Source organism: Mytilus galloprovincialis, chromosome 1 (assembly GCF_965363235.1).
Source record: "Mytilus galloprovincialis chromosome 1, xbMytGall1.hap1.1, whole genome shotgun sequence".
In the NCBI taxonomy this organism is placed as follows: Eukaryota; Metazoa; Mollusca; class Bivalvia; order Mytilida; family Mytilidae; genus Mytilus; species Mytilus galloprovincialis.
The window spans coordinates 41,195,526-41,221,885 of record NC_134838.1 but is presented as its reverse complement, the minus strand read 5'-3'; the positions used below and the strand labels follow the sequence as shown (position 1 = coordinate 41,221,885).

At 31.9% G+C, this 26,360-nt stretch overlaps 1 protein-coding gene across 2 annotated transcripts in view; it reads left to right on the top strand.

The window, feature by feature from the left end:
• Positions 1-19,240, top strand: part of LOC143074642 (uncharacterized) — a 37,675-nt gene extending 18,435 nt beyond the window's left edge. The window contains exons 5-12 of one of the 2 annotated variants that reach the window (XM_076250005.1): positions 739-914; positions 2,214-2,693; positions 3,140-3,399; positions 4,140-4,365; positions 4,817-4,951; positions 5,248-5,383; positions 6,753-6,991; positions 16,583-19,240. In XM_076250005.1, the coding sequence (XP_076106120.1) occupies positions 739-914; positions 2,214-2,693; positions 3,140-3,399; positions 4,140-4,365; positions 4,817-4,951; positions 5,248-5,383; positions 6,753-6,991; positions 16,583-16,795 (1,865 nt within the window). In that variant the 3' untranslated portion in view covers positions 16,796-19,240. Of the gene's footprint in view, positions 1-738; positions 915-2,213; positions 2,694-3,139; positions 3,400-4,139; positions 4,366-4,816; positions 4,952-5,247; positions 5,384-6,752; positions 6,998-16,582 lie in introns of both variants that reach the window. The other variant, XM_076250000.1, reaches the window with a different exon arrangement.
• The last annotated feature ends 7,120 nt before the right edge of the window (positions 19,241-26,360 follow it).

Genomic DNA, 26,360 nt, shown 5'->3' with positions numbered 1-26,360 from the left:
ATGCAAGGGAATTAGCGGGAACAATTATTATTGCTGTTTTTTTTCTATTAATTTGTATTATAGCGGATCCGACTATTATAGTCCGGAAAACACTTCAGTTCCGCGAGAAAATCTCTCCCAACCCCTTCTTTATGAATCGGTAGAGCTTCCACATAAAACATTAATTTTAAAGTTTTCTTATTAAGCAACAAAATAAAATAGCCGTATTCCAAATCGTCTGTGAAAACCGCAATAATGACACCTGAATGGTTTAAATTTCTATTTTTATTTTTCTCCTTACCAAAATCATATCCATAAAAAGTAGCGATTTCGTGTTCTTATAATTTTATAATTTTTTGTTTTGTTTTTGTATCAATGCTCAATATTAGACTGTATGATGTAGTCATGAAAATATGACAGAACTTATGCGAAACATTAGACTGTGCTTGTGTCATCTTTTTGTGCTTAGCGGTTCAAAAACTTCTGTACAACATTACAATTTCCGATTTTGTACACAACATATGTACACAAAATCAAAATATGAAAATAGACAGTTCAGACATTGCAACGTTGAAGCAGAACAAAACACATCTTTTATTTTTTAGTAATATTTCTAACATTCTGTACAACATAACAATTTGTACACAACAATTATACACAAAACAAAAATAAAAAAATGGACAGTTCAAATATTTCAACGTTGAAGCAGAACAAAACCCATCTTTTATTTTTAAAGTTTTTATTTTATGTATCGTTTAGGATCACGATTACCTGCGGTAGCTGGTGAAGTAGATAAAATAAAATTTGAAGCCATGGTACACATGAAATCAACTGCTATCCTGTCAGATGAATATCCATTTGGCGTTGGAGTAGAGATAGACGGATCGGAGGTCTGGGTAGCAACAATGAACGTCACTGCCATTGCAGCAGACCCGGTGTGTATTACAGATACAATGCATGTTATAACTGTTAAGTTAAGCTAAGGAGTCAATAACCAATGAATCATACATTAATGTATGCACATAATTAGAATCATTTAAAAGTGGTATGATGACAAATGAGACAACTCTCCAATGCTCCACAAGAGAACAAATTAATGAACCGTTGGTTTTCCCGTTTGAATGGTTTTACACTAGTAATTTTGGGGCCCTTTATAGCTTGTTGTTCGGTGTGAGCCAAGGATCCGTGTTGCTGGCCGTACATTGACCTATATTGGTTTACTTTTTTAAATTGTTATTTGGATGGAGAGTTGTCTCATTGGCACTCACACCACATCTACCTATATCTAAATGATACAGAAATTAACAGCTATAGGTCATCGTTCGGTCGTCAACAATGAGCAAAGCACATACCAATAAGTCAGCTATAAAAGACCCCGAAAGGTTAAACAATTCAATTGAGAAAACTAACGGACTAATTTAACATGTACAAAAAACGAACTAAAAATATACATGTAACACAACTAAATTTACAGTTTAAGAAGATCTTCTATAAAGATAAGGAGATGTGGTTTAATTGCCACTCAGACAACGATCCAAGAAATGATGTCACAGTACGCAATTGTAGGTCGCCGTATGACCTTCAACAATAGCAAACACTTAGCAGTATATTCAGCTTAAACCAACGCCTTGATTGCTGACATAACAATAAAATAGGTAAAAAAATATGGCAGACAGCAACTATTGAAAACTTAAATTACTGGATCCTGACTACGAACATACATTGGTCGGAGTTTAACATTTTTGTTAGTGCACAACCCTTGCCCATAACTTAGAAATGCTTAAAAACAGCACAACATTGTGTTTTCTCTCTTTAAAACTTATGTTATATTGTATACCTCTATACTTTTCTCTTTTTAAAACTTATGTTATATTGTATACCTCAATACTTTTCTCTCTTTAAAACTAATGTTATATTGTATACCTCTATGCTTTTCTCTCTTTAAAACTAATGTTATATTGTATACCTCTATACTTTTCTCTCTTTAAAACTAATGTTATATTGTATACCTCTATACTTTTCTCTCTTTAAAACTAATGTTATATTGTATACCTCTATACTTTTCTCTCTTTAAAACTAATGTTATATTGTATACCTCTATACTTTTCTCTCTTTAAAACTAATGTTATATTGTATACCTCTATACTTTTCTCTCTTTAAAACTAATGTTATATTGTATACCTCTATACTTTTCTCTCTTTAAAACTAATGTTATATTGTATACCTCTCTACAGATTGATTTCCCTCTAGACAGCTTTACGGCTGTAAACGGCCTATCAAAGCAAGTCGGAGAGGGATTTCTCGCTACTGCTGTCATAACCTTTGAAAAAAGAGGACTTGTTTCAGTTATCTATAAAGTTCAGTCATCTAAAAATGGAGGTGGAACATCTGGTATTATGATATCACAGGCTTATGTTGATAGTTCTGGGGCAAACATTGAATGTGCGTCTGTCACAACGACATACGAAGCATCTGAAGTAGATGGAATTGTGGACATTGCATATATAAACATTACCGCAGCTAATCATGGTACTAATAATACAGCAGTAAACACGGACGCCGACAAGATACATATCAATGTCGCTATGGTAGGAGGTGTTGGCTATGCAGTAGACGGCCAGCAATACGACGTCGTTATGACTATACACGAACCATCCGGGGGAGGGCATACAAAATCACTAACTTACACTATGAGCGGAACAGTTACGTATGCCGTAAGTACTATCAAACCTCTCTTCAGTAATCAAATAAAATTATTCATTTGTTAATGTAGAAAACTTTTTTTTTTAAAACCGAAATGAAGGATATTCGAGAAATTTTAAATCTTAGTCCGCTTGGTGTCTGTTGTCTTTCTATTACGAACCATCTATCTTTTTGCGAGCTGGAAAGTGTGCGAGCTTTTATATTGTTTGAAAATACTCTTCTTGACTACAGCTTGTGTTATTTATTGGCTGTTTTAAATATTATATGGAAAGAATTTATTAAAGTAATGCAGATTATTTTATTCTGTAAGGTTTTAATTAAATGCTCTTGATACATCTTAAATTAATGAAATGGTTGGTGTCTAACTTGTCTTATTTTAAATGAATACAAAGCAAAAATAGTAATCCTGCACTTTATATATCAAATGGTAGTATTTTTGTCTTTGTGTTATTTTCAGACCAACTGTAACCACACTTTTGAGTTGACGAGCGATTGTGGCGACAACCAGGTCATCACGGAAGGTTCAACCTTTGACCTAATTTTGACAATCACCACAGAAAGAGGCTCGAATCCGGAAAGTCTACAAATTGAGTTTCCTATTCCTTCCAATGTTACTGACGGAACGTTTGTTGTCTGTGGAATCGAAGTAGTAAAAATGGGGAAGAACTTAGTATGCTTCAATCCTGTCCAGCTTGTTGATAATGCCAATAAAACACTGTATGTAACTTTAGTTTGAATATGGAACAACGTCCCAATGCTCTAAGCTTTAACATATCATATAATCTGCGTGTTCAAATGAGATAAAAACCGTTTATTTAAATAACTGATTTCACAGTTTCTTGTTGATTACAGTGATTGCAAAATTGAAATTAAAGGTAAACTATCATACCATATACAATGTTAATAAATTGTTGGAACTAAAAGGTCAATACTAAATTAAAATAAACTATCAGTCACATGAATAGGATAGATTAACTTTTGATAAGCTGACAATATAAGTTTAGGCTAGAGATCGACTATTTAACTTCAAGGGGGTGGGTTATTACCAAAAAAACAAATTCTGATCCCTAATTTGATGAAAAAATATATTGTCGTCAAGCAAATGACAACAGGAAAAATCTGTATCCAGGTATCCAGATTTTTTCTCATAACTTAAAAAGTGTTAAATTTTGATATTGATATCATCGAAAAACTTAATGAACTTGAGGTTAAATAGTTGCTCCCTTCAGTATATTCATGACTGAGATTTTTCTTACCGTAACTCTGTTCTCTTGGGAAACATGCGACATTGTACATGTATAAAGCAGACACCAGCAGACACCAGCGCTCATGAACAATTCACTCTAAAACCTGATATTAAGACTTTAAAAGTAAATACGAGAACATAGATTACATATAAACATATCATGTGTGAGTGAACTTATGATATAAGTGTTTAGTTCGAACTTTACTTTCAGCCTTAGCGATGGTACTTATGAATACGTTGCTGTGGACATGAAGCCTGCATGTAATATGCCCCTTTTTGATGACGAGGAAGAAGATAAATTGGTACTTCGAATCAAGTCAAAATTTAAAGAGGGAATAAATCTAACAAGATCAGAGGACTATTGGTTCGGAATTGGTTCTAAATACACATCCACGCAAATATGGGTAGCTCAGTATCCGCTCTCTGGACAGCCTATAGTATGTTAATTTTTCAATAACATGTAATATGCTGCTATATTTTGAATTCGTTTCTAAGTTGAAAATAGTTCTTAATCATTTATATAGATTATATTTCTTGTTTAACTTTGTTTTAACTTTGGCAAATGAGTTTCTCACAATGTTTATGTTTATTTTAGATTGCACCACACACAAACTCTTAAAATCACAAAACTTAAGTTATCATATAAAATTATTTGAGAATGAATGCAGATAAGACCCATATAATGTAATTTTATTCTTTTATTCACAATATATATGTGGTTTTTGGCTCTGATTCTGACCAATGCTAATATTGTAAATATATATTTTACATGTGACTATTATTTTTGTTGTTACCAATTATGTAAATCAATTGTATCTGATTTTATGCCCTTCATGGGACCTATAATTTTGGAAATAAAATATTCTATTCTATTCTATTTTCATACAGTACGACTTTGAAGGTCCAGCTATCATCACGCATGTGAACATTCTTAACAATATCAACGACAACTCCACATTTCCAGGAAACTACTCCATGTCAAGAAGTTTTGATGGTACTAGCTTCGATACACTTCCAGTTGACGTAAGTAGAATAGCCAATTTTTCTCGAAGAAATATTAACTGTTTTTATTGCTGATTTTATCTACACCTTCTTAGTGGGGGATTAGAAATCCATGGTGCTCGGAAAAAACAACAACGACAAACTCTGAACTCAGAAAGAGCACTACATACTATGAAATATTTGTGTATCGTGTCTTTGTTTTGAGGAACGAAAAGATCAAAGCCATTGCATAATAATGGTGCATAGCACATAGAAATATAAACGCACAATGTCATTTTTAAAATATTTAGTAATATATCGTTTCGCCCCATTTGTAGATTGGTGCACCAGCGGATAACGGAACTCATTCCATTTATCAATTGACAAGTCCACTGATTGCCAAAAAGGCAGGTCTAATGACAGAAAACTGTAATTCCATGTGTGGTGTTGACTACGACTTTACCTATGTCTCACGTGAGTTAACTGTTACAGGAACGACCATGTAACTGAAAAGTTGGGGTCTGTTTATTTTTTTATTTTTTTTTTATTTTCTGATTTCAATTTCAAGCGGATGAAAAACCATATTCTGAATTCTGAATCCAGATTTTCCCAATACCTTATAGGATTAAATACTAAATAATTTGATTGATATCGTTGAAAAAAAAATAAAAAATGTTCGCGCTTTGCTGACTAAGAAAAAAAAAAACATATCTCCCTTGTTAGTTAAATGGTTGCTCCCTAAGGCTACAAATAAAAGTAAAGAAAATATTTTATATATATCGATAGGTTCTTAATCAGTTTTCTTTTACAATAAAACATGTCATCTATATTTTGGTTTTCTTCTACGGACACTCCGTTTTGAACAGAATTTGATTTTATTAATGATTATTATTAGTTTACGTATGATCCTTCTTCATAATTATGACATCTACCTCACAACTTAACTGTAACAGATTAAGATGTAATACATTATATGTCATTACAACGTGATCTGTATCGATGGTTTTGATAGTAATAAGAACGTCTGAAGTTAGTTGTTTGGGAACTCTGAAAAAAGTAATGTCACAACAACGTTGATGTCGAATACATAGAAAGAAGGAACGGGAACATCTCATTTGCAATCCGGAATAATCTACCGCAGGCAATGCAATGAAATTGGGAAATTGTTTTAAAAGAGGCAGTAAACATGCGGGGGTTTGACCATAATATGCTGGAAGTAGTTCGTTCTTCATCCTGCTTATTTGTTTTTTTACTGAGATATTGGTCTTCACTAGTAAATTAATTTTGTTCTGAAACTGAAATTTTTATCTGAACAGCTTGTAAAAGTCAGAACAATTCATAATAAAGAGACATGTTCATTTCTTTGAGTTTAACTAGATATTTGGAGGATACTATATATTTGATTAGATATTTAGAGGACACTTTATATTTGATAACTATTGGTAGTTGATTATATCTTGAGAAAAGTTACAGAAAGTGTTGACATGTCTCAGGACGTTTTTTACATTATCAACACAAATGCAGAAAGCTTTATGCAATACTGAATAAAATCATGGGATTTCTGTTACTCTTGTTTTGAGAGTTCACTGATACTATCGATTTTCCATGGTGCCAGGACAGGCCAGGATGAAAACTATCGAATAATACAATATTTCGTCTACGCTTGTTAATTTTCTATCTTTTATATTAATTACTTTCTGTTTGTCGGTCCACAATTGAAGGCCACTGTCTACATTCCCAAAAATAATTAATGGCCCTGTAAAAATATTATTTTACTGTTGTCAAATCATGCATATGAATAAAACTTTGAAAATTCTTTTATCTTATCTTTTTATGATACCAGTCAAAGACTATATTGACATATTTGGAGACGACAGCGAGCTATTGATAAACGGTATGATTAACGTTTTTGACAACTCCTCTAGTACATGCATGAATCTACCTGTTCAGGGGAACACTCCTCCAGTCTTCTGGGCCAGAATAAATACCACCATCCTACACATCAACCTACAGAGTTTTACAATTACTGTGGAGGGCGAGGGAATATCATGTGTTCGTCATGGAGCAGACAAGGTCCTGCAGGTATCCGTAAGTTTCTTTAATGCACTTCTATACTTCTTTTTTATAGACTATTTACAGCTCATCAGTTTAGTACTCTTATACAAATAGTTTTGTTTCACGACTGATTAAATACCATATATAGATATTCAATGTACTAGTTATACTTAGATATAAACAAAACATCTTATCAAACAGTGTACTTAAAACCTTTTAAGTATGGAAAGTCTAGTATGAGTTTTATATTTTCACTTTGCATTTGTCGTTCGTAGATCATGCGTAGGAAAGTGTTTTGTCTCTTTAAACTGTATTTCCAAATTAGCTACAGTAACTAAGAAATATTGCAAGTGATAGCACTGCATTTTATGATTAATGTGCTTGTTAAAATAGATTTAGATGTTACAAAATAAATATGACTAAAACTACTTGTGTGTGGTGTTATTAATTGGGTAGAAATTTAACAATTCAAACACCGCCAAAAAAATTACTTGTATATTTCATCAATGGTAGCATGATGTAAGATTTAATTTCCCTTTAAAAGTACCCTAATAACCAGATGTTTCTAAGTCAGTACATGGTTGCTATAAGTGAGTTAGTTCAAAAGAACATTAAAATACAATCAAAATAAATTGGAGTTTTAAAGGGATTTATAGTTCAGTTTGATCAAACGTTTTGTATTAGTTGCTGAAAATTAGTAATTACTCATCTTTAGTGTAGATATTTTGTTTTCTTCTGTTGACATCCAATTCTGATGTACACCCATATTCCTTCTCATATACACCCATATTCCTTCTCAATGTACACATTTTAATACAAATTTATATTTGACTAACATGTTCATTGGTTCACACATTAAATAAACCATAATCCAACACTTTTTTCGAAAATCTATGAGAATGCACATTTTCTGCATGTGGCATTCATGTATAATATGTTATTCCACCATTTTCTACATTTGAAAATACCTGTACCAAGTCAGGAATATGACAGTTCTTGTCCATTCGTTTTTTATGTGTTTTGTCATTTGATTTTGCCATGTTATTATGGACTTTCCGATTTGATTTTCCTCTGAGTTCAGTATTTTAGTAATTTTACTTTTTATTCAAAAGCAACACAATATATATCATAATAGTCCAGTCAATCTAGCATAAATTTGACCCTAACCCGAAAGTAATTGCAACAGAAGATTTTTTAGTTTTATTCTTTAGCATTATACCCCAAATATACACAGAAAAAAGTCCCATAAAATCTAACTTGAAGAAGACTAACAAAATCACCATTTAAAATTCCTATGGAGATTTGCATTGAAAAGGGAGATAACTCTTGTAAAAAAGGCAGAAATATCAATAAAAATTGATACAAAATTATAACTTTACCGCTTCTATTCATCAGAATGTATTGATTATTGATTTTTTTTAGCGGTCTTTAGAGTATAGCAAACAACTCTAAAGGTGTTTTTATATATTTCATCAAGCTATTATCTAGACTCGTAATTCATTAGTTGACCATTTATTGAAATTTTAACATGTTAAGGGAAAGAATCTCAAATTTAATAAAAATAATTAAGCATGTATTCATCTTTTTGTGGTTTAAAGTTTCTTTAGATAAGTAAGTTGCTAAAAAAATATAATATACAGATACAAACAATACCAAATTTTCACATTATTTTTTCAAAATGGTTACAAAGCTTAAAATTTGCAATTTCTTTAATGAAAAATGCACAAAAAAATAATAAATCTACCCATAACACTTCGGTTTTGTACATTTCATGAGCAGAAGATATATTATAACCACATCAAAGTATCATACTTTACATACATTCCAAGAAAAACAACTAAAAGGTCACCAAAAAAGACTCATTTTTGCAAGAGTTATCTCCCCTTCCAATGTTAATTTCCATAGGAAATAAAAAATGCTGATTTTGAGTTTTCCTCAAGTTAAATTTTATGGGACTTTTTTCTGTTTATGTAAAGGGCATAATGCTATAGATTAGAACTAAGACATTTTCTGTTGCAATTAGTTTGAGGTTAAATCTTAGTTTGACTGGACTATAGTTAGAGCATATGTACATAGAGTTACATATAGTAAAAGAGAGGCGAAATATATCTGAAGGATATTCATACTTAAGGATGTACTTGGGTGAGGTTTTGGCATTTTTGTCAAATGTTCGGACTCCTTGGTGTTTTTCCATACAATACAATGTAAAGTATTTTGCCCCATAACACCCATTTATTTTTTCATATAAGACTTAATAGCTCATGAAAGGTCATTTACCAAAATTTCAGAAGATTCTTGATTTTCTTTCTTTTGTTTTGAGACCCCAAAAATACCAATGCAAATATAAGGTAAAAGTCCGAGTCAGCCTTTTCCCGCCACATTTTAAATCTCAAATATCTCAAAAAGGAGGTCCATGACCTATCAATATTTTTAGCTTATCTTTATCCTTAATGGATGCTCTACCAGCTTATAGTATCAATTTTAAATTCTTAATTTATTATTTTTCACCTTACCTCACCTAAGTACATCCTTAATAAGTCGAATATAAATTCACAACGCCGCGGCTAAGAAAGAAATGACAAACAGACAAACAATAGTTCACGAAACACAATATAGAAATCTAAAGACTGAGTACCCCGAACCTCACCAAAATCTGAGGGTGATATTATTGAATCATACATGCATACAAGTATGTGTCATCCATGGCATTGTCATGAAATCATATTCAAATTGTTCCAGTTGCTTCCTGCTCTTATCAGTAATAATAAAGACTAGTCGAATCGGAGTCAGAATATAATGTTTGGATAGGGTTACCGTGATGTCTTCTGCAGACCCTTGTGAAATGTCACTTTTTTTTTAAATCTAGCTCAGTGTACATGTTCTCTTCCTTCCTTATATGTATAGATAGTTTTAATAATTGTGGTTCATATATATGTTTCGGAGTTTAATGTGACGTCCATTTTTGCTGAACTACTATAGGTTATTGTTGGGAGCCAGACAACCCCACTGAAACTAATTATGCCGTAAATCTAAATTTATTTATCTACACAATGGTGTGTAACACGCCTACCTATGATGGAACTATTCAAAGCAGGCCTCTAAAAGTATGTAAAACGTCACTATTTCGTATACCCACAACCGATTGGAAATAAGACTCGCAGAATGGTTATCCCGGTACAATTTATTTTCTTCTCATTTTTTCCGCATTTTACTGATTACAAAATTTTGAAATTATATTGTTCTTTTTCAATACTTTACTGATAAGGGATCTTTCTTTTTTTCCTTGAACAAAAGCCTATGATTAATAAATGCAACATTAGTATACCGCTGTTAAAATTGTTTTGCATCTGAATCAATGCATTTGTTATACATAAATAGAATGTTTGAAAATTGGAAATAAACTTCTCCAAGATTAACAAATAGCATCTGCAGGGAAAGGTTACGTTTCCTTTATTTCCCCTGTATTTTCTGTAAACGGATTTAGTAGTAGAGGAATATTATGGTTTAAAAGTTGGTTATTATTGAGACAAATGAAGAATAGTGACCGTATTTTGTGAATAAAAATAACAGAAGGTCGTTAATCAAATAATTCTGCCATTATTCAGTACTAAAATTTATTTGATTCCAATGTAACTGGATTATCCCAATAACGTTTACGGTACCATTTGTTCTACATCTGATGCGCATATCGACAAAAAAATATCTTCGGTGATGATCGAGGCAAAAAAATCCAAAACTTTTTTGCGTTCATGCTTATATATTGGCGAGTTTTGGATGTGTCTATGGGCCACTCGATATCTCTCGGCCGGAAGTCAGAATAAAATTCTCGGAATGTCTCGAAAGTTTTCGGTCATTTATACGTCTTAACAGGTTGTTATCTACGTCTTTGATATGGTCCATTGATGGCCCTTGACGACACAATTATATTTATTTTAAAACGACCACTGTACACTGTGTGTATCTGGGTCAATTATAACGTGGTATTTTCTGTTGTTTTGATAACATGTAAACTAATTATTTTTGAAGATTTAACCACGGGATACTGTGTATTTCATCATAGACTTACGGGAGAGAACATTCTGGTTAAAATATTAATATTAGATCGGAAAACAGAAATATAATATTATCAAAAGTATTTAATTCAATCAGAATCAAAGAAATATATATATAAAATATATACTGTATCTATGTTTCTGAAGAAACTAACAATGATTGAAATCAGAATATTTTCAGAGTTGCAATTAAGAAATAAGTATTTTATATGACAAGATCGTCTGCTTTGGTATTTTTAAATATTCATTTGTAAAGGAAACATAAAAATTAAATCTAAATAAATTCTTGCATCCTACAAAAAAATGTTTATAAACAATAATATCATTATATTTCTACGTTAATTATTTCATACCATTTTAGTATTAAAGTTTTATGAGTAATTATTATTTATTTTTTGTATTGTTATATATCCATAAAACGGAAAGTAAGATAAATTTATTAAATATTTAAATTTTAAAACGGTCGGGAATAAAAATACTTGTGTGTTTTCAATTCATAAAGCATGATTTTAAATCCTTGCAACTCACAATAACCGTAAAAATAATTTACAATAATCACAACAAAATTTAATAACAACCATAATTTTGATTATTTTATACTGTTTTAGTATGGATTTAGAAGTCTTTGCTTATATTTTGTATAGTAATATATTCACAAAGTTGAATGTTAGAATTAAAAAATAGATTCATTCGATAAATAAAATGTCCATCCGTAAATACTTGATGTTCGTGTTTAAGACAGGGCTATGAATCAATCAAATTAAGGGCATCCCTCAAGAAATTTTACGGTCGCCATCATGAGCTGATTGGCCATTATGACAAAAGTGTGTCAGAAATCATATCTGATATTCTCCCTCAGTCATAATAACCTTCCATCATTACCGAACTGAACAAAGAAATAACATGACGGGTGCCGTATACGGTACAGGAAATGCTTACCCTTTCGGAGCACCTGATTTCACTCCCGGTTTCTAGTGAGGTTCGTGTTGTTTCTTAATTATTATTTATAACTGTTGATGTAAATGTCCTGTGGTTTTGTGAGTCTTTGTTTACTCCTTGGTTTTGATTGTTATTGTCTTTATTGATATTATATATATTCAAAAGAATTTGAAAAAATTACTAACAGGAATGTTAGTTTATAATAAAGTTTCAATTCAATTTTTGTTTGTTTGTTTTAATAGTTTAACCTTATAGCATCTACATATTTGTACTATGGTACGGTTTTGAAAAGGGTATTCATTGTGTTGACCAACTATCCTACATGTCTTGATTCATTCACATTATAGAGCACACTATCTGTTTGCGTTTTCAAAAATTCCGGATAAAATGTCAATGAATCCGGAGTCAAAACATTTAATGTAGGCCGTTTGACAACTATTAGATTAAGATATGTGATGACGCAAATGCGTATTCTTTTCCTGAGTATCAGTGAGATGCTTTCTATTTACTATTTCGTGCGCTAAAATACTACTTGCATGAAATAACACTCGTGAAAGCTTATTTTCGTTTTTGTTATCTAAATTCAGGACACGGCAGAATGAGCTTTACATGTGACTTTCAAGCAAGGTCATCATTACTCACTGTATTCTGACTTCGAGTTGTTTCTCTTTTGTTTCTTTTTTGAGTCACTGTCCTATTATAAATTTTGACTTTTTCGAAAAGCTAAGGATTGTCTACCCAAGGAATAGATTCCTTAACTTTGTAATGTATTTAGCCTTTTAACTTTTTTCATTCGAGCGTCACTGATGCTTTTTTTGTAGACTTAACTCGTGTCTGGCATACATCATTTTAATTCTGGTATCTTTTTCTATCTACATACCTTTTTATATAAATTGGTTATTTTGAAAGTGTGTACAGGTATTCATAAACTTCTGAATTAAGAAATTCTTCCGCAAAACTAAGTTTTCCTGTAGAATGTTTGAATGGATTTAAGTAAAATCAGGAAATCCTTAAAATTTGAGATGTTTTATGGATTCCAATCAATTGCATGCCACAGATTTCGTCGCATACAACATCTACCATGAGTAAAACAGCTTCAAATACGAGTTGAGAATATAAAGGCATTCATGTAGGAAACAAAATATAAAGATATGATAGATAAAAATAAATGCATCCATAATCCCAGATTACAAAGCAAACTGAGCGCATAAATTTATATTGCGATAGGTTTTTGCAATTTGCATAAGTCATCCGGTTAGTAGAAATTATGATTTGCCAAATGGTTATATTAATCGGAAAAATTATGTTCATTCCCAAGTAATAAATAAAATAGTTGAGCTTTACAATGACTATTCAATTAGAAGATGTAAATATATACTTTCAACTGGCTTCTTCTATTCACAGTCAATTATTTCAATTTAAAAGCAAACACAAATTCAGCAACAATCTTTTGGGGACCAAGCAGTCGGCGGTCTTAGGTTCATGTATTGCTTTTCTTTTTTTAAAGAAAGCAACTTGTTTTAAAAGAAGAGCTTTAATTCACGTGCTTTAATCTAAAAGGAAACAAACATATAGTTGAAACTCACACAAGAAATCAGAGCTTTCTTTGCATGTGAGAAATCTATTCCATAATTAATAATTTCACAAATTTTGATAACACAATATCCGTATTTTTTATGTTAGTATCGAATCACTGGCTACGGGGCTGATGATACCATCGAGAACTAACAATAATAAAATTTTAATTTAAAGATGGCAGTAAACTCGCCCATATGAACCAATTTTCAACACTTTTACAAAATTACATAGCTAAACCCATAACCATTGTCCAAAGCTCAATTTAAAATGTGTTATACAGTCTATGGAAGAAGCGAATCGATAAAAACTGTTCTTATATCACAAAGCGATATTGTCTAATATCAATTTTAAATATGCAGACATTCCATGCGGAAAATGTTGTTTTCGGCAACGAAAAATTAAGAAAATACTAACTCTAAAACTTATTGATCAAATATAAACAACAATTGAATCTAAATATACATTCAGAAGTTAGTTAGAAGCAAACGTATGTGTCCGTGTAAAATTTAAAGTGCTGTGTTTTTCTTATATACATAAATATACAAATGCTATTAGTTCTAATATCAATGCGATACTTTTAAAATATCATAGCGGTGTTTTTGTTATATTAATATTAGTACTTATTAGTATAAATATTTGACTGCTGTACCCATATTTTGACAATTTTACCTACTATGTCTGTTTTTTTCACGCAACGTTGTAAATATGACAGAATTTGATGAGACTGTCATACACGTGAGAGGTTTAGCGCTATAAAACCAGGTTCAATCCACCATTTTCAAAATTTTAAAATGCCAGTACCGATGGGGTTTAATAAACAATGTCGTAATCAAATAGCTAAGTATCAAAATTATTGTTCACATATATAAAATTTTATATATAATGAACGCACCGAAATAATATATATCTGATATTCTCGCAACGCACGCATGGAAGACTTTCTTTATTGATAACAATGAAACTAACTTGTGACAAAGATTAATCATACTGTCCTCGCTCAGATTGATTCGACAAAATCTGACCTGTACTTTTGAATCTCTTTTTTTTATACAAATTAGACCGTTGGTTTTCCTGTTTGAATGGTTTAACACTAGTAATTTTTTGGTTTTCTGTGAGCCTAGGCTCCGTATTTAAGGCCCTTCTTTGATCTATAATGGTTTACTTGAAACAAATTACTACTTTGATGTAAAGTTGTCTCATTCGAACTCGTGCACCATCTTCTTATATCTATAAATCTTTAAAATTTCCCCTTAAAAATAACTGCTTTCCAATCCTCCAAAAACGTCATTTGGTTGCTTAATCTTTTGTAAAGTGCAATATGAACTAGCACACTTCTAAATCTTTAACGGTAACGACAATTATGATGGTACAAGAACGATTACGTCAATAAAAATATCAAATAAACAGCACTGAACGATCTAAATTTATAAATATAGAAAAGAAATATACACATTTTTACCGTCAATAGACGTTTACATCTTATTTATTTGTTTTTTAAACATTTTTTTAGTATTCATTGAAGAAATGAATTTATAACAAGCTATACGGATTGTTATTTTGCACTAAGAAATGTTCACGTATTTATACGATCGGTTACTAGTCAAAAACGAAAGTCAAATCTCTGTGGCCAGAATACATCGGAATGCCCACACGGTCATCGCGATGTAAAAGAGCGTCCACGCGGCGAGCTAAAATGATGTTCATAGATATATCGATTTACCAACGGGAAAAGTCTTTGATATCCAAAAAGAACTTTTTTCTTTCGCAATATCTTTTTTCTATGTTAATAATAAATACATTTTCTGTTTGACAAAATGTTTAATTTTCGTTGTATCTGAAGTTGTTCAATTTATAGTCTGAGGCTACTCAGTTTGTATCTTCAAAGGACATCAGCATTTGTACATTTTTATTTGTTTGAAATACTTATTTTACCATTTGAATATTCATTGTTATTTGGAGCTGTATTGGATTGGATTGTTTGAATGAATGTTTTTTTTCTCTTTTAAGTAATGATATTTTTTGTCTATTTCGATATTTCGATATTACCCATGTGGATAGGCTATAGCAGTGTGACCTCAAGGGCGGATCCATCCGTTTTCAAAAGGGGGTTCCAAACCCAGGTTAAAGCGGGGGGGGGGGGGTTCCAACCATATGTCCCCATTATAATGCATTGATCGTCCAAACCCCCGGACCACCCACCCCCCCTTGGATCCGCCTCTGGAACTATATTAGAATCTAATAGGTCGGTGGACTATTAACAACCGCATTTAAATTCCGGCATTGCTTCAACACTTCAAATAGAATTAGTCGGTTAAACCATGTGATTGAAAACAATAGACTGAACAGGTTGTTAACACTTTCAACTATCAATAGGGTCAAGCAACATATTCAAAATGATAAGTTCATGTAAGCGTTAATTTTGTTACAGATACGAAATTTTAGTGATATTGATCCTCAAACATTAAGCCGTCATGAACTAAATTTGTGAATTATGTTTGCGGTTTTCTTGACATGCATTTTGACGTGTCATCGTATTTATTATATATTTAAAAAAAACTATAGCAGTTATATTAGAAAAGTATCGCATTCATAAATTTTTGATATTAAAAAAACATCGCTATGATATAAGACAAACATCGCATTGCTATAATAAAATATAGCAGTATCTTTGACTTATAGGTGATTTTGGCTTAGCAAACTATTGAATTCATCTCAATTACATTCCACTGAATTTGCTCCATGATATTTACTGAATGTGTACATCTACAAATGAAAAATCGTGCATTTATGTTTCATTTATTCAACAATTCAATTGTCACCCTGTTTTAAGAAAAGAGTCATTACTTTATACCGAGAAATCTGCCTTTCTTCGTACAAATGCTAACATTCGTCTGAAATTTCCCACAATGCAACTCGTCTATATAAGACAATATCGCTCGTTGATATAAGAAAAGTGTTTATCGATTCGCTTCTTCCATAGACTGTTATATATTTTTTTTAAATACACAATTAGTAATTCCTACTACTTAACCCGATTGTTTATATTCAGATTTCTTACCCAGTGACATCTTCTGTCGGCCGTTTCCATGGTGATGTTAAATTCTGCAAGAATACAATGAGCACCACAGGATCACCAAACACGTGTACATACACTTGTATGTGTCCAAATCCGGCAGAGTGCTCCGAGATCATCATATTTCTGGCAAGTACTGTCGTTGCACCGCCCTGGAGTCTGTGTGGACTGACTGCAGAAAACCTATAATGATCGAGAAAGACAGAATGCAAGAAATGATGAAAGTTCGTTTTTCTCAAGAATGATGGAAAAAAATTAATGGAAATTTGAAGAAAAGTTTTTTAAAATTCATTTTAGATATTGTATTCTCTGTTTTAATGTTGCTTTTGTAAAAGTAAAGACATTTTAGGGAAAATGGTAGTGAAAGCAACTGTTTCTAATAGTTCATTTTGTTTCCTACATTGTACATTTTTAGAAAAGGTTTATTTAGAAATATTTATAAGAATAATTTGGGTCATTTTTAGTGATTGCTAGTGATAAAACAATAAATAAATATTTCAAAATTAGACTTCATTAACTATGTTCAATACTAGTATTTACAGATTTTATGTCTAAGGTACATACAGTTTCCTTTATGTAAAACATATATGCGATCTTATTTCACTAAATATATTTAACGTACATTTACCAAAGAGAAGAAAACACTTTATTCAATAATTACTTTGTAATTCTACACCAAGTGAATATCTGTGATAGTTATTTTATTTATAATATTTGATATTTAATGTTTAATTGATTATTGTGTAGTATGTTCATAACCATTATTCATTCCGCCTAGCTTTGCCATTGTCTAGAATTCTTGAAGACGGTTGATAAGCGGTCGTTTAGCAAACTATATTGGTACCTGAGCCCCTTTTAAATGAAAAAGGTCAGGTACCAAATTATTTTTTTCCCAAAATTTATTTCAAAACATAGTCATTTGCGCCCACCTTTACTTAAATTTCAGATTTTCTTATACTTTGGCAACTGGCGTATTCCGGACATATGACACACCATAAATGCTCATAGATATCTTTAAACTGCGAGGTTGATCAAAAGTTGGAATATAATTCAAATTCAGTGCTTGTACTTGTTAAAAAATATAAGGAGGATTGTCGTCACTCAAACCAAAAATGTACCAGAAGAAATGTATCTCTTCAATCAAATAAAGTCATTTTCAATCAAAAAGATTTTTTTTAAAACAAGATTTTTTTTTCAAAATTGCCTTTCCTTCAAACACAATATTGAAACGCGCAATAACTTGATAATATGGATATATATAAAATTGTTGAAAAATATTCATATCAGTAATATTTAAACAACTTCTCTTTTTCTTTAAATAGTTCTGTGAACGATAGAAATCCAAGGGATATTGATCCGTATTTTTTTATAAAAAAAATATTTTACAGTAAAATTTGAACTAATTGCTGTTTATTTGGGTCTTCTACTATTAAAACCATTTTAATTGCTGTAACATGACAAATCAATATTTTCTGAATTTTGGAAACAAAGGATCCTTTCCAAATACATTTTGATCAAATAGGCGACTTTTTAAGTTATGGATGACAATGGCTAACATTTAACCACTATAGTGCTAGTGTAAAACTTAGCTTTGAATTTCATCATTATCATCACATTTCGTTTGAGATTTTGCAGTTGCAATAAAATATTGATCATTATACTATTAGTTTTAAATGTTGTTTAATGTTTTATATTAACATTATCATTTTATTGTCATGCTGCTAGAAAAAAGAAATAAACCTAACCTTTCATTCGTTTTTTAACTTAACAATGAAAATTTAGTTGAAAGCATATTGAAAATTAAAATTCTACAAATGTAAAATTTCAAGAATTTTAATAGTTTCAACACGGATTTGATTAATTTGATTAGATCAATACACGTATGACTACCATTTGGAAATGTATTGATCTTATTGAGAGAGAAAAATATATATATAAGTATTTTTACAGAGGTAGTCATTTTATTTATGAACTATTGATGATCATGGTAATATAGATGACAAAAATAATTATGTTTTTTATACAGATGAATAAGATACAGTTAGAAAATGACGAATTGACTTTCCTATTAAAATGTACTAACACAACTTATATTTCTTTTTGAAACTAACATATTTAACACTCAATTTTCGTGAGACGATTAATATATAGTACCGGTGATATATAACGGTAAACGTTAGATTTGCTCGATACCTGATACAGATGGATTGTATAAGCAAATGGAGCGATCTTTCTTTCATTTTATTTTTCAAATCGCATTTTTGAATAATGTGAGGGAGATTGCTTTTCTTTAATTTCAATAACTGCAACAGCAGACAACAAACCTTTGCCTATATATTTGCATATTTGAATATTTTAACTTTTAACTGATCGTTTAGCAAACAAAACAAATTTTGCAGGAGATTAATATTATGAACAAACAATTAAGTTATTATCTCTAAATGGATACATATTTAATTGGTCCAATTCACGAAATGTGCAATATCAAGAAAAATAATATTATTTTTTTACAATGATATTTTTTGTATCTGTGATTATATCTGTGATTATATTTTTCTATGTATTTGTTATATACTGCTGTATCTGTTTTCATATTTTCTAGTTCTGTTTTCAATAAATATATTCTTAAAATTACGCACTATTTTATTTAAGTGGTTTTATTTTGATCCCTGACGAAGCTACATTATATGTTGTTGTCTTTTTTTAGTAATCAAATTTTCAAATCAAGGAATTGGTTTATTGATTACACATGGAAAAATGAGACAACAAAAAAAGACATGAAAAAATAAGACCACAAAACAAACATGGAAAATGAAACAACAAAACAGACATTGGTCGCATCTTGCACAATAGTTGTTTAAAGTGGTTATCAAAGGTACCATGATTATAATTTAATATGCCAGACACGCGTTTCGTCTACATAGGACTAATCAGTGACGCTCAGATCAAAATAGTTACAACGCCAAACAAGTACAAAGTTGAAGAGCATTGAGGACCCAAAATTCATCCTCGTTTATTTGTCTCTTGTTAATGATTGTCTCATTGGCAATCAGACCACAAATCCCTATTAACAAGTGGTGAATTAAACTGTCATATACAGAAATAATTAAGATATATGTATAAAAAAACTAAAGACTAGTTTAAGAAATGTTGGGATGATCAAGGTTAAATTGACATTGCGTTGTTATTATTTTTAAGATTGATTGATTGTTGGATACTTAACGTCCAGTAGCAAATCGCTCCTGCATGTTCACACTAAATGCATTTTGATGTAATCCTTTATTTGAGCAAAGGTGACCATTTACTCTTTGGTTGAATATATCTATGGGTGATGTGTTCTTTTTATGCCCCACCTACGATAGTAGAGGGGCATAATGTTTTCTGATCTGTACGTCCGTTCGTCCGTCTGTCTGTCTGTTCGTTCGTCCGTCCGTTCGTCCCGCTTCAGGTTAAAGTTTTTGTTCAAGGTAGTTTTTGATGAAGTTGAAGTCCAATCAACTTGAAACTTAGTACACGTGTTCCTTATGATATGATCTTTCTAATGTTAATGCCAAATAAGAGTTTTGACCCCAATTTCACGGTCCACTGAACATATGAAGTGATAGTGCGAGTGGGGCATCCGTGTACTGGGGACACATTCTTGTTGTTATATACATTTGTATAATGTAATTTACAATGAATCTCCAATTGCCGGAATAAAAAGAATAAGATATGTGCATTGAAAGAAATAAAATGTGTTGATTTTACTTTTATTAGTTACAGCTTGGTCGATACCATTGCATGCGGGCTTTTAGTTTCATCTACTTTTTGATAAAAAAAAACAAACAAAAAAACACACACACACACACACTCCAAGGTTAAAACTCGTTCAGACAAAGCTGCGCTTGCACTGACTGTTGAAGTTCAATTGACTACATGCATGATATATCGCAGGCTTGAGTTTCAAGACACATTAAGGGTTTGTAGCTACTCTTGCTGAGGGCATGCTTTAAGTTCTGTGAATTCACAAGCTCGTATTTCCTATCATGATGTCCTTCATAGGCGCTTGCTGTTCACATGGACGTTATTAAGCATACAGTTCCAAGTTGTAAAGTTGAAATCATCCCTTTTTTAGTTGTACGGACGCCATTAGAGTTGTTTGACCGTTATTTTATAGACATATCTGCTTCACAGATGACGACGGATATGTTTCAATTGTTGTTACTATAGTTCCCTCCCCTTTAACCAAAATATGTCCTACCTAATTAGAATTATCACCAAGGTTATACTGACATCAGTAATACGACGGATGCCATGTGTCGATCTGTCTACCCTTCCAGAGCGCCTGAGATCATCCCTAGTTTTTGGTGAGATTTCTGTAGCTCAGTCTTTAGTTTTAAGTACTGTCGCTTGTTTATCTTTTTCTTTATAAGCCATTGCGTTATCAGTTTATTTTTGACCTTTGAGTTTGAATTTCTCTTCGGTATCTATCGCGTCTCTTTTGCAAGATCTACGTCTAATAAATCATTTAAAAAAAGATAACAGCAATCACAGACACGTGAAAAAAAGATAACAAAAATCACAGACACTTACAAAACACACACCAACTACCAACAACCGACTCCAATGATAAACCCAGATTGAGATTAACGAACAAAGACAAAAACTGAGGATTCATTTATTTTCGTAGGTACCAATTTTCGTGGATTAAGGAAAACCTGCATGTTCTTGGTTATTTAATTTCGTGGTTTTACCCAAGACTGCATAAAAACCTATAGACAATTTGTTATTCGTTGAGCATTTAATTTCGTGGTTCGCCTGGACCCACAAAATCCACGAACATAGGTATCTCACGAATAAAAAGGAATCCACAGAATAACAAAACACGTATTCAAGATGGCTTGTTTGAAGCATATAATGTGGTGCGTTTAAACGTGTTGTACTTGATTAAACCACCCATTAACCTATCTTAGTTGGCACTGCAATATTCGTTCTATAAGTATGAGATTTGGAGCTGTAAAGACCGGGTGTAATAACTCATTTTCATTGGGAAGTTCCTGTACTAATCCTTGATTCCACATTGTCAATTTTTACATAGAGGTCGTTTAAAGAGATTGTCTTAAACATGGGCAGTGTGCATGCATATGCTCATTGCTTTTAAAATAAACAATTTTCTTTTTGAATTTTCCTCGGAGTTCAGTATTTTTCTGATTTTACTTTTTTTTTTAGTTTTAAGACTCCTGTTTTAATTCTTCAAATGACTGATAAGGACTTTCCGTTTTATGGAGTTCGGTATTCTTGCTAATTTACTTTACATATCAGTTTTAATTAACTATTTGTCTAAACTGTTAGTCCTTTTTGGGGCATATAAACTCTTCATTTGTAATAGGTTTTATATATCAATATTTATTTTGGCCTCGGGGAAACACCGAAGTGACATTAATTGTCGAACTGCCCATCTGGTGTAGTGAACGCGTTCTACTTGATCTATATCTTTACTAGTGGACTGTAAATCTCCAAGAGTATCGCCAGTCCAATAGTTCAGGATATCGTTTCAGTACTGGCATGAAAGTACGAATATTATTTGATTTGAATTTGCTGTTCATTCATTTTAAATCAAGGAAAGTATATCCTTCATACAAAGTTCTGATTCATAACCCGATATTGGTCATACTTTTGATCCTGTTCGGTTGTATAGGCTCTCAAACCTGAAATTTAGTAAGTTATAAAACCACTTACTAGACTTACTAAAATTATTATGCAACTACAGCTGTGTACAACATTGTTTACTATCACTCAAGAGGATCACAAAATTGCATGCACAACTACACCTTTTGTCAGCGTATAATCGTTCTTTAGACTATCAAATTGTTAGCATTTATATCATCTCATTTGCAATGTTTTTGTATAAGGTTCTTTTTCAGTAGTAACAAAATTGATAAAAAGAAAAGAATTCACCTGCCAAAATGAAACATACAACGTAACACAAAACACTCAACAGAAACTAAAGATTGAGTGATTCAAATTCAATTAAATGCCTTGCCTCTACAGAAGGGTAAGGAGTTCCAGCTCCGTTTTGGTACACGTCGTGGTAAAAATAGAGTTGAAAATTCGCATGTCATCAACGAGGACGTTGTTTCAACAAATGGAACATATTTGTACTTAGTCGTCTGTATTCAATACATGGAAATAAACTCATCAAAGGTATCAGGATTAAAACTTTCTATATGCGCCAGACGTCTGCAGTATTAAACTTAGTATTTAAAAATTTCAACGTTTTGTAAACTGTTAATTTATAATTATGACCATATCAATGATAAATCATGTCAACACAGAAGTGCTAACTACTGGGCTGGTGATACCATCGGGGAATAAAAACTCCAACTGCAGTGGCATCGACCCTGTGGTTGTAAATAAACTCATCATATATACCAGGACTGATTTTTTTTATATATTTTGGAACATATACTTGGTTGTCTGTGTGCCATACATGGAACATATACTTGATCGTCTGTGTTCCATACATGGAACATATACTTGATCGTCTGTTTGCCATACATGGAACATATTCGTGGCCAACAGTATATAACATGTTCCATGCTTGTCTATTCTGTAGATAGTTTCATAGATTAAAAAAAAGATTATTTGGAATACGACTTTCAATTGCAAATGGCTTAAATGGGTTTGGCTTTCTTTTTTTAAACTTAAATGTACCTGAAAATATTTGCGCAAAATATGAATCGAACTCAAGACAGTTAATTTCAGATATCCTTTTAATTTTGTATGCTTGTACATTTTCATATTTATACATATGTAAAGGACGTATTAACACGGACGCATTTCAACAATATTAAAATTTGCCTTTGCCGACAGTGAATTTATCTTTACTATAAGAACAGTTAAGTAGAAGTTTAGATAAGCATGTTAAGATGTATCCTTTCTCAGATGATTAAAGTGGATGTAAAAATGTAAAAATATTTCTATTGAGAAAATGATTGTAGAAAAGATATATTAGATGTCAAGTGCGGGTAAAACAGACATTTAAGGGCCAGCTGAAGGACGCCTCCGGGTGCGAGAGTTTCTCGCTACATTGATGGCCTTCGGCAGTTGTCGTTTTGACACATTCCTCATTTCCATTCTCAATATTTTTCATAGTCCTGAGTGAAAACGGTAGATTTCGTATAAAATCCGATCTCTTTAAGACAATATAAAAAGAAGATGTTGTATGCTTACCTATGAGACAACTCGCCACAAGAGACAAAATAATACAGAAATTAACAATTAAATCACCGTAATGCCGCTACAAGGCAGCACTCGCACACGTATATTTGAAAGGGGTTATATAAGATGCAAAACTTGTTTCCCAATCCACTATAAAAAGCTATAAAAGGTCCCCAGATGACAATGTAAAACAATTCAAACGAGAAAACTAACGGCCTTATTTATGTACAAAAAATGAACGAAAAACATATGTAACACATAAACAAACGACGACCACTAAATTACAGGATCCTGATTTGGGACAGGCACATACATACAGAAAGTGGAGGGGTTAAACATGTTAGCGGGATCCCAAACGTCCCCTATTAAACCTGGGACAGTGGTGTAGCAGTACAACATAAAAACGAACTATAAAAATCAGTTGAAAAAGGCTCCACTCATCAGATTCATAAAAATACAAAATGCTCATTCCAGATTCGTCTCTCTAGGGACAAACAGAGGTAAGTGTTCATGTAAATGACCACCAAAAAAAAATAAATAAAATAAAAAACAATGTTAAGAATTGGCCTGTGTAGAGGGCCATGGATGCCACTTCTTTTTGATGTTTCCTTCCCTAGGGTTTAACCATTCAGCACTTCTGCGTTGACATGAATTGGCATTGATATAGTCAACATTATTAGTTACCTGTTTACAAAACTAATCGAAATAGTAAGGAGTGTTCCACCCTAGGAATAAACTACCGTATTTGAAAAAAAAACTGCAATTGTGATTCTTTAATGCTCTTCAACTTCGTACTTTATTTCATACAAATAATTTGATCCTGGTATCTATAAAAAGTTTATTATAAATGCATACAAATTGTAGATAATTAAACGTAGACGTAGAAAAACTTAAATCTTCATTGATACTTAATTTTGGCAACAAAAAAACTCTACATTATGTGAACATATGGTCTAGGTGTGTAAACATACGGGTATTTAAATTTGAATAAATAAGAGTAAATATAGATTTTTAAAATCCGAGATTTTATAATAAGGCCATGTTATAAATAAACAACTTTTGTAAGTACCTGCACTAACTGTAAACACTTTTAAAATATGTAATCTATCAAAATGTTCTATCTGAAGATCTGTTGAATGTTCAGTATTTCAGACCTTCGCTATTGCATAACTTCGAACAAGAGCGAAGAAGCTAATTTCATTTGATACCATCACCACTTCCGGGTTCAGTAGAACGATATGTGGATCGCTACACTAACGGGACGAAGCTTTAGATAGAATTGACGACTAGTCTATGGGCCTAAATGGTCGTGCTAAAGCTTCACAACAACTGGCTTCAACAATTACAGCTAAGCTACTTCAATATGTACTTCATGATGCATAAAATATAATTAACGTCGTATCCTCGTGATGACTACATTCGCAGCTGCGTCCAAGCAGAATGGAACCATTAAATCTGATCCCTCTCTCTCTCTCTGCTCATTAAACTAGCGGCTCTTAAGAGCCTGTGTCGCTCACCTTGGTCTATGTGCATACATGTATTAAACAAAGGACACAATTGGATTCATGACAAAATTGTGTTTTGATGATGGTGATGTGTTTGAAGATTACTTTACTGAAAATTCTTGCTACTTACAATTTTCTCTATCTATAATAAACTTGGCCCTTTAGTTACACAGAGGAAAATATTTTGTAAAAATTTAAAAAAATTTATAAAATTAATGAAAATTGTTAAAAATTGACTATAAAGGGCAATAACTCTTTGAGGGGGTCAACTGACCATTTAGGTCATGTTGACTTATTTGTGTAGATCTTACTTTGCTTAACATTATTGCTCTTGACAGTTTATCTCTATCTATACTAATATTCAAGATAATAACCAAAAACAGCAAAATTTCTTTAAAAATTATCAATTGTGGGGCATCAACCCAACAACCAATTGTCCAACTCCTCTGAAAATTTCAGAGCAGATAGATATTGACTATTAAAACTATTTAACCCCTTTCAGATTTGCTCTAAATGCTTTGGTTTCAGAGTTATAAGCCAAAATCTACATTTTACCCCTATGTTCTATTTTTAGCCATGGCGGCCATCTTGGTTGGTTGGCCGGGTCACCGGACACATTTTTTAAACTAGATACTCCAATGATGATTATGGCTAAGTTTGGTAAATTTTGGCCTAGTAGTTTCAGAGGAGAAGATTTTTGTAAAAGACTACAAAATTTACGAAAAATTGGTAAAAAATGACTATAAAGGGCAATAACTCCTAAAGTGGTCAACTGACCATTTTGAACATGTTGACTTATTTGTAGATCTTACTTTGTTGAAAATTATTGCTGTTTACAGTTTATCTCTATCTATAATAGTATTCAAGATAATAACCAAAAACGGCAAAATTTTCTTAAAATTACTAATTCATGGGCAGCAACCCAACAACGGGTTGTCCGATTCATCTGAAAATTTCAGGGCAGATAGATCTTGACCTGATAAACAATTTTACCCCTGTGTCAGATTTGCTCTAAATGCTTTGGTTTTTGAGTTATAAGCCAAAAACTG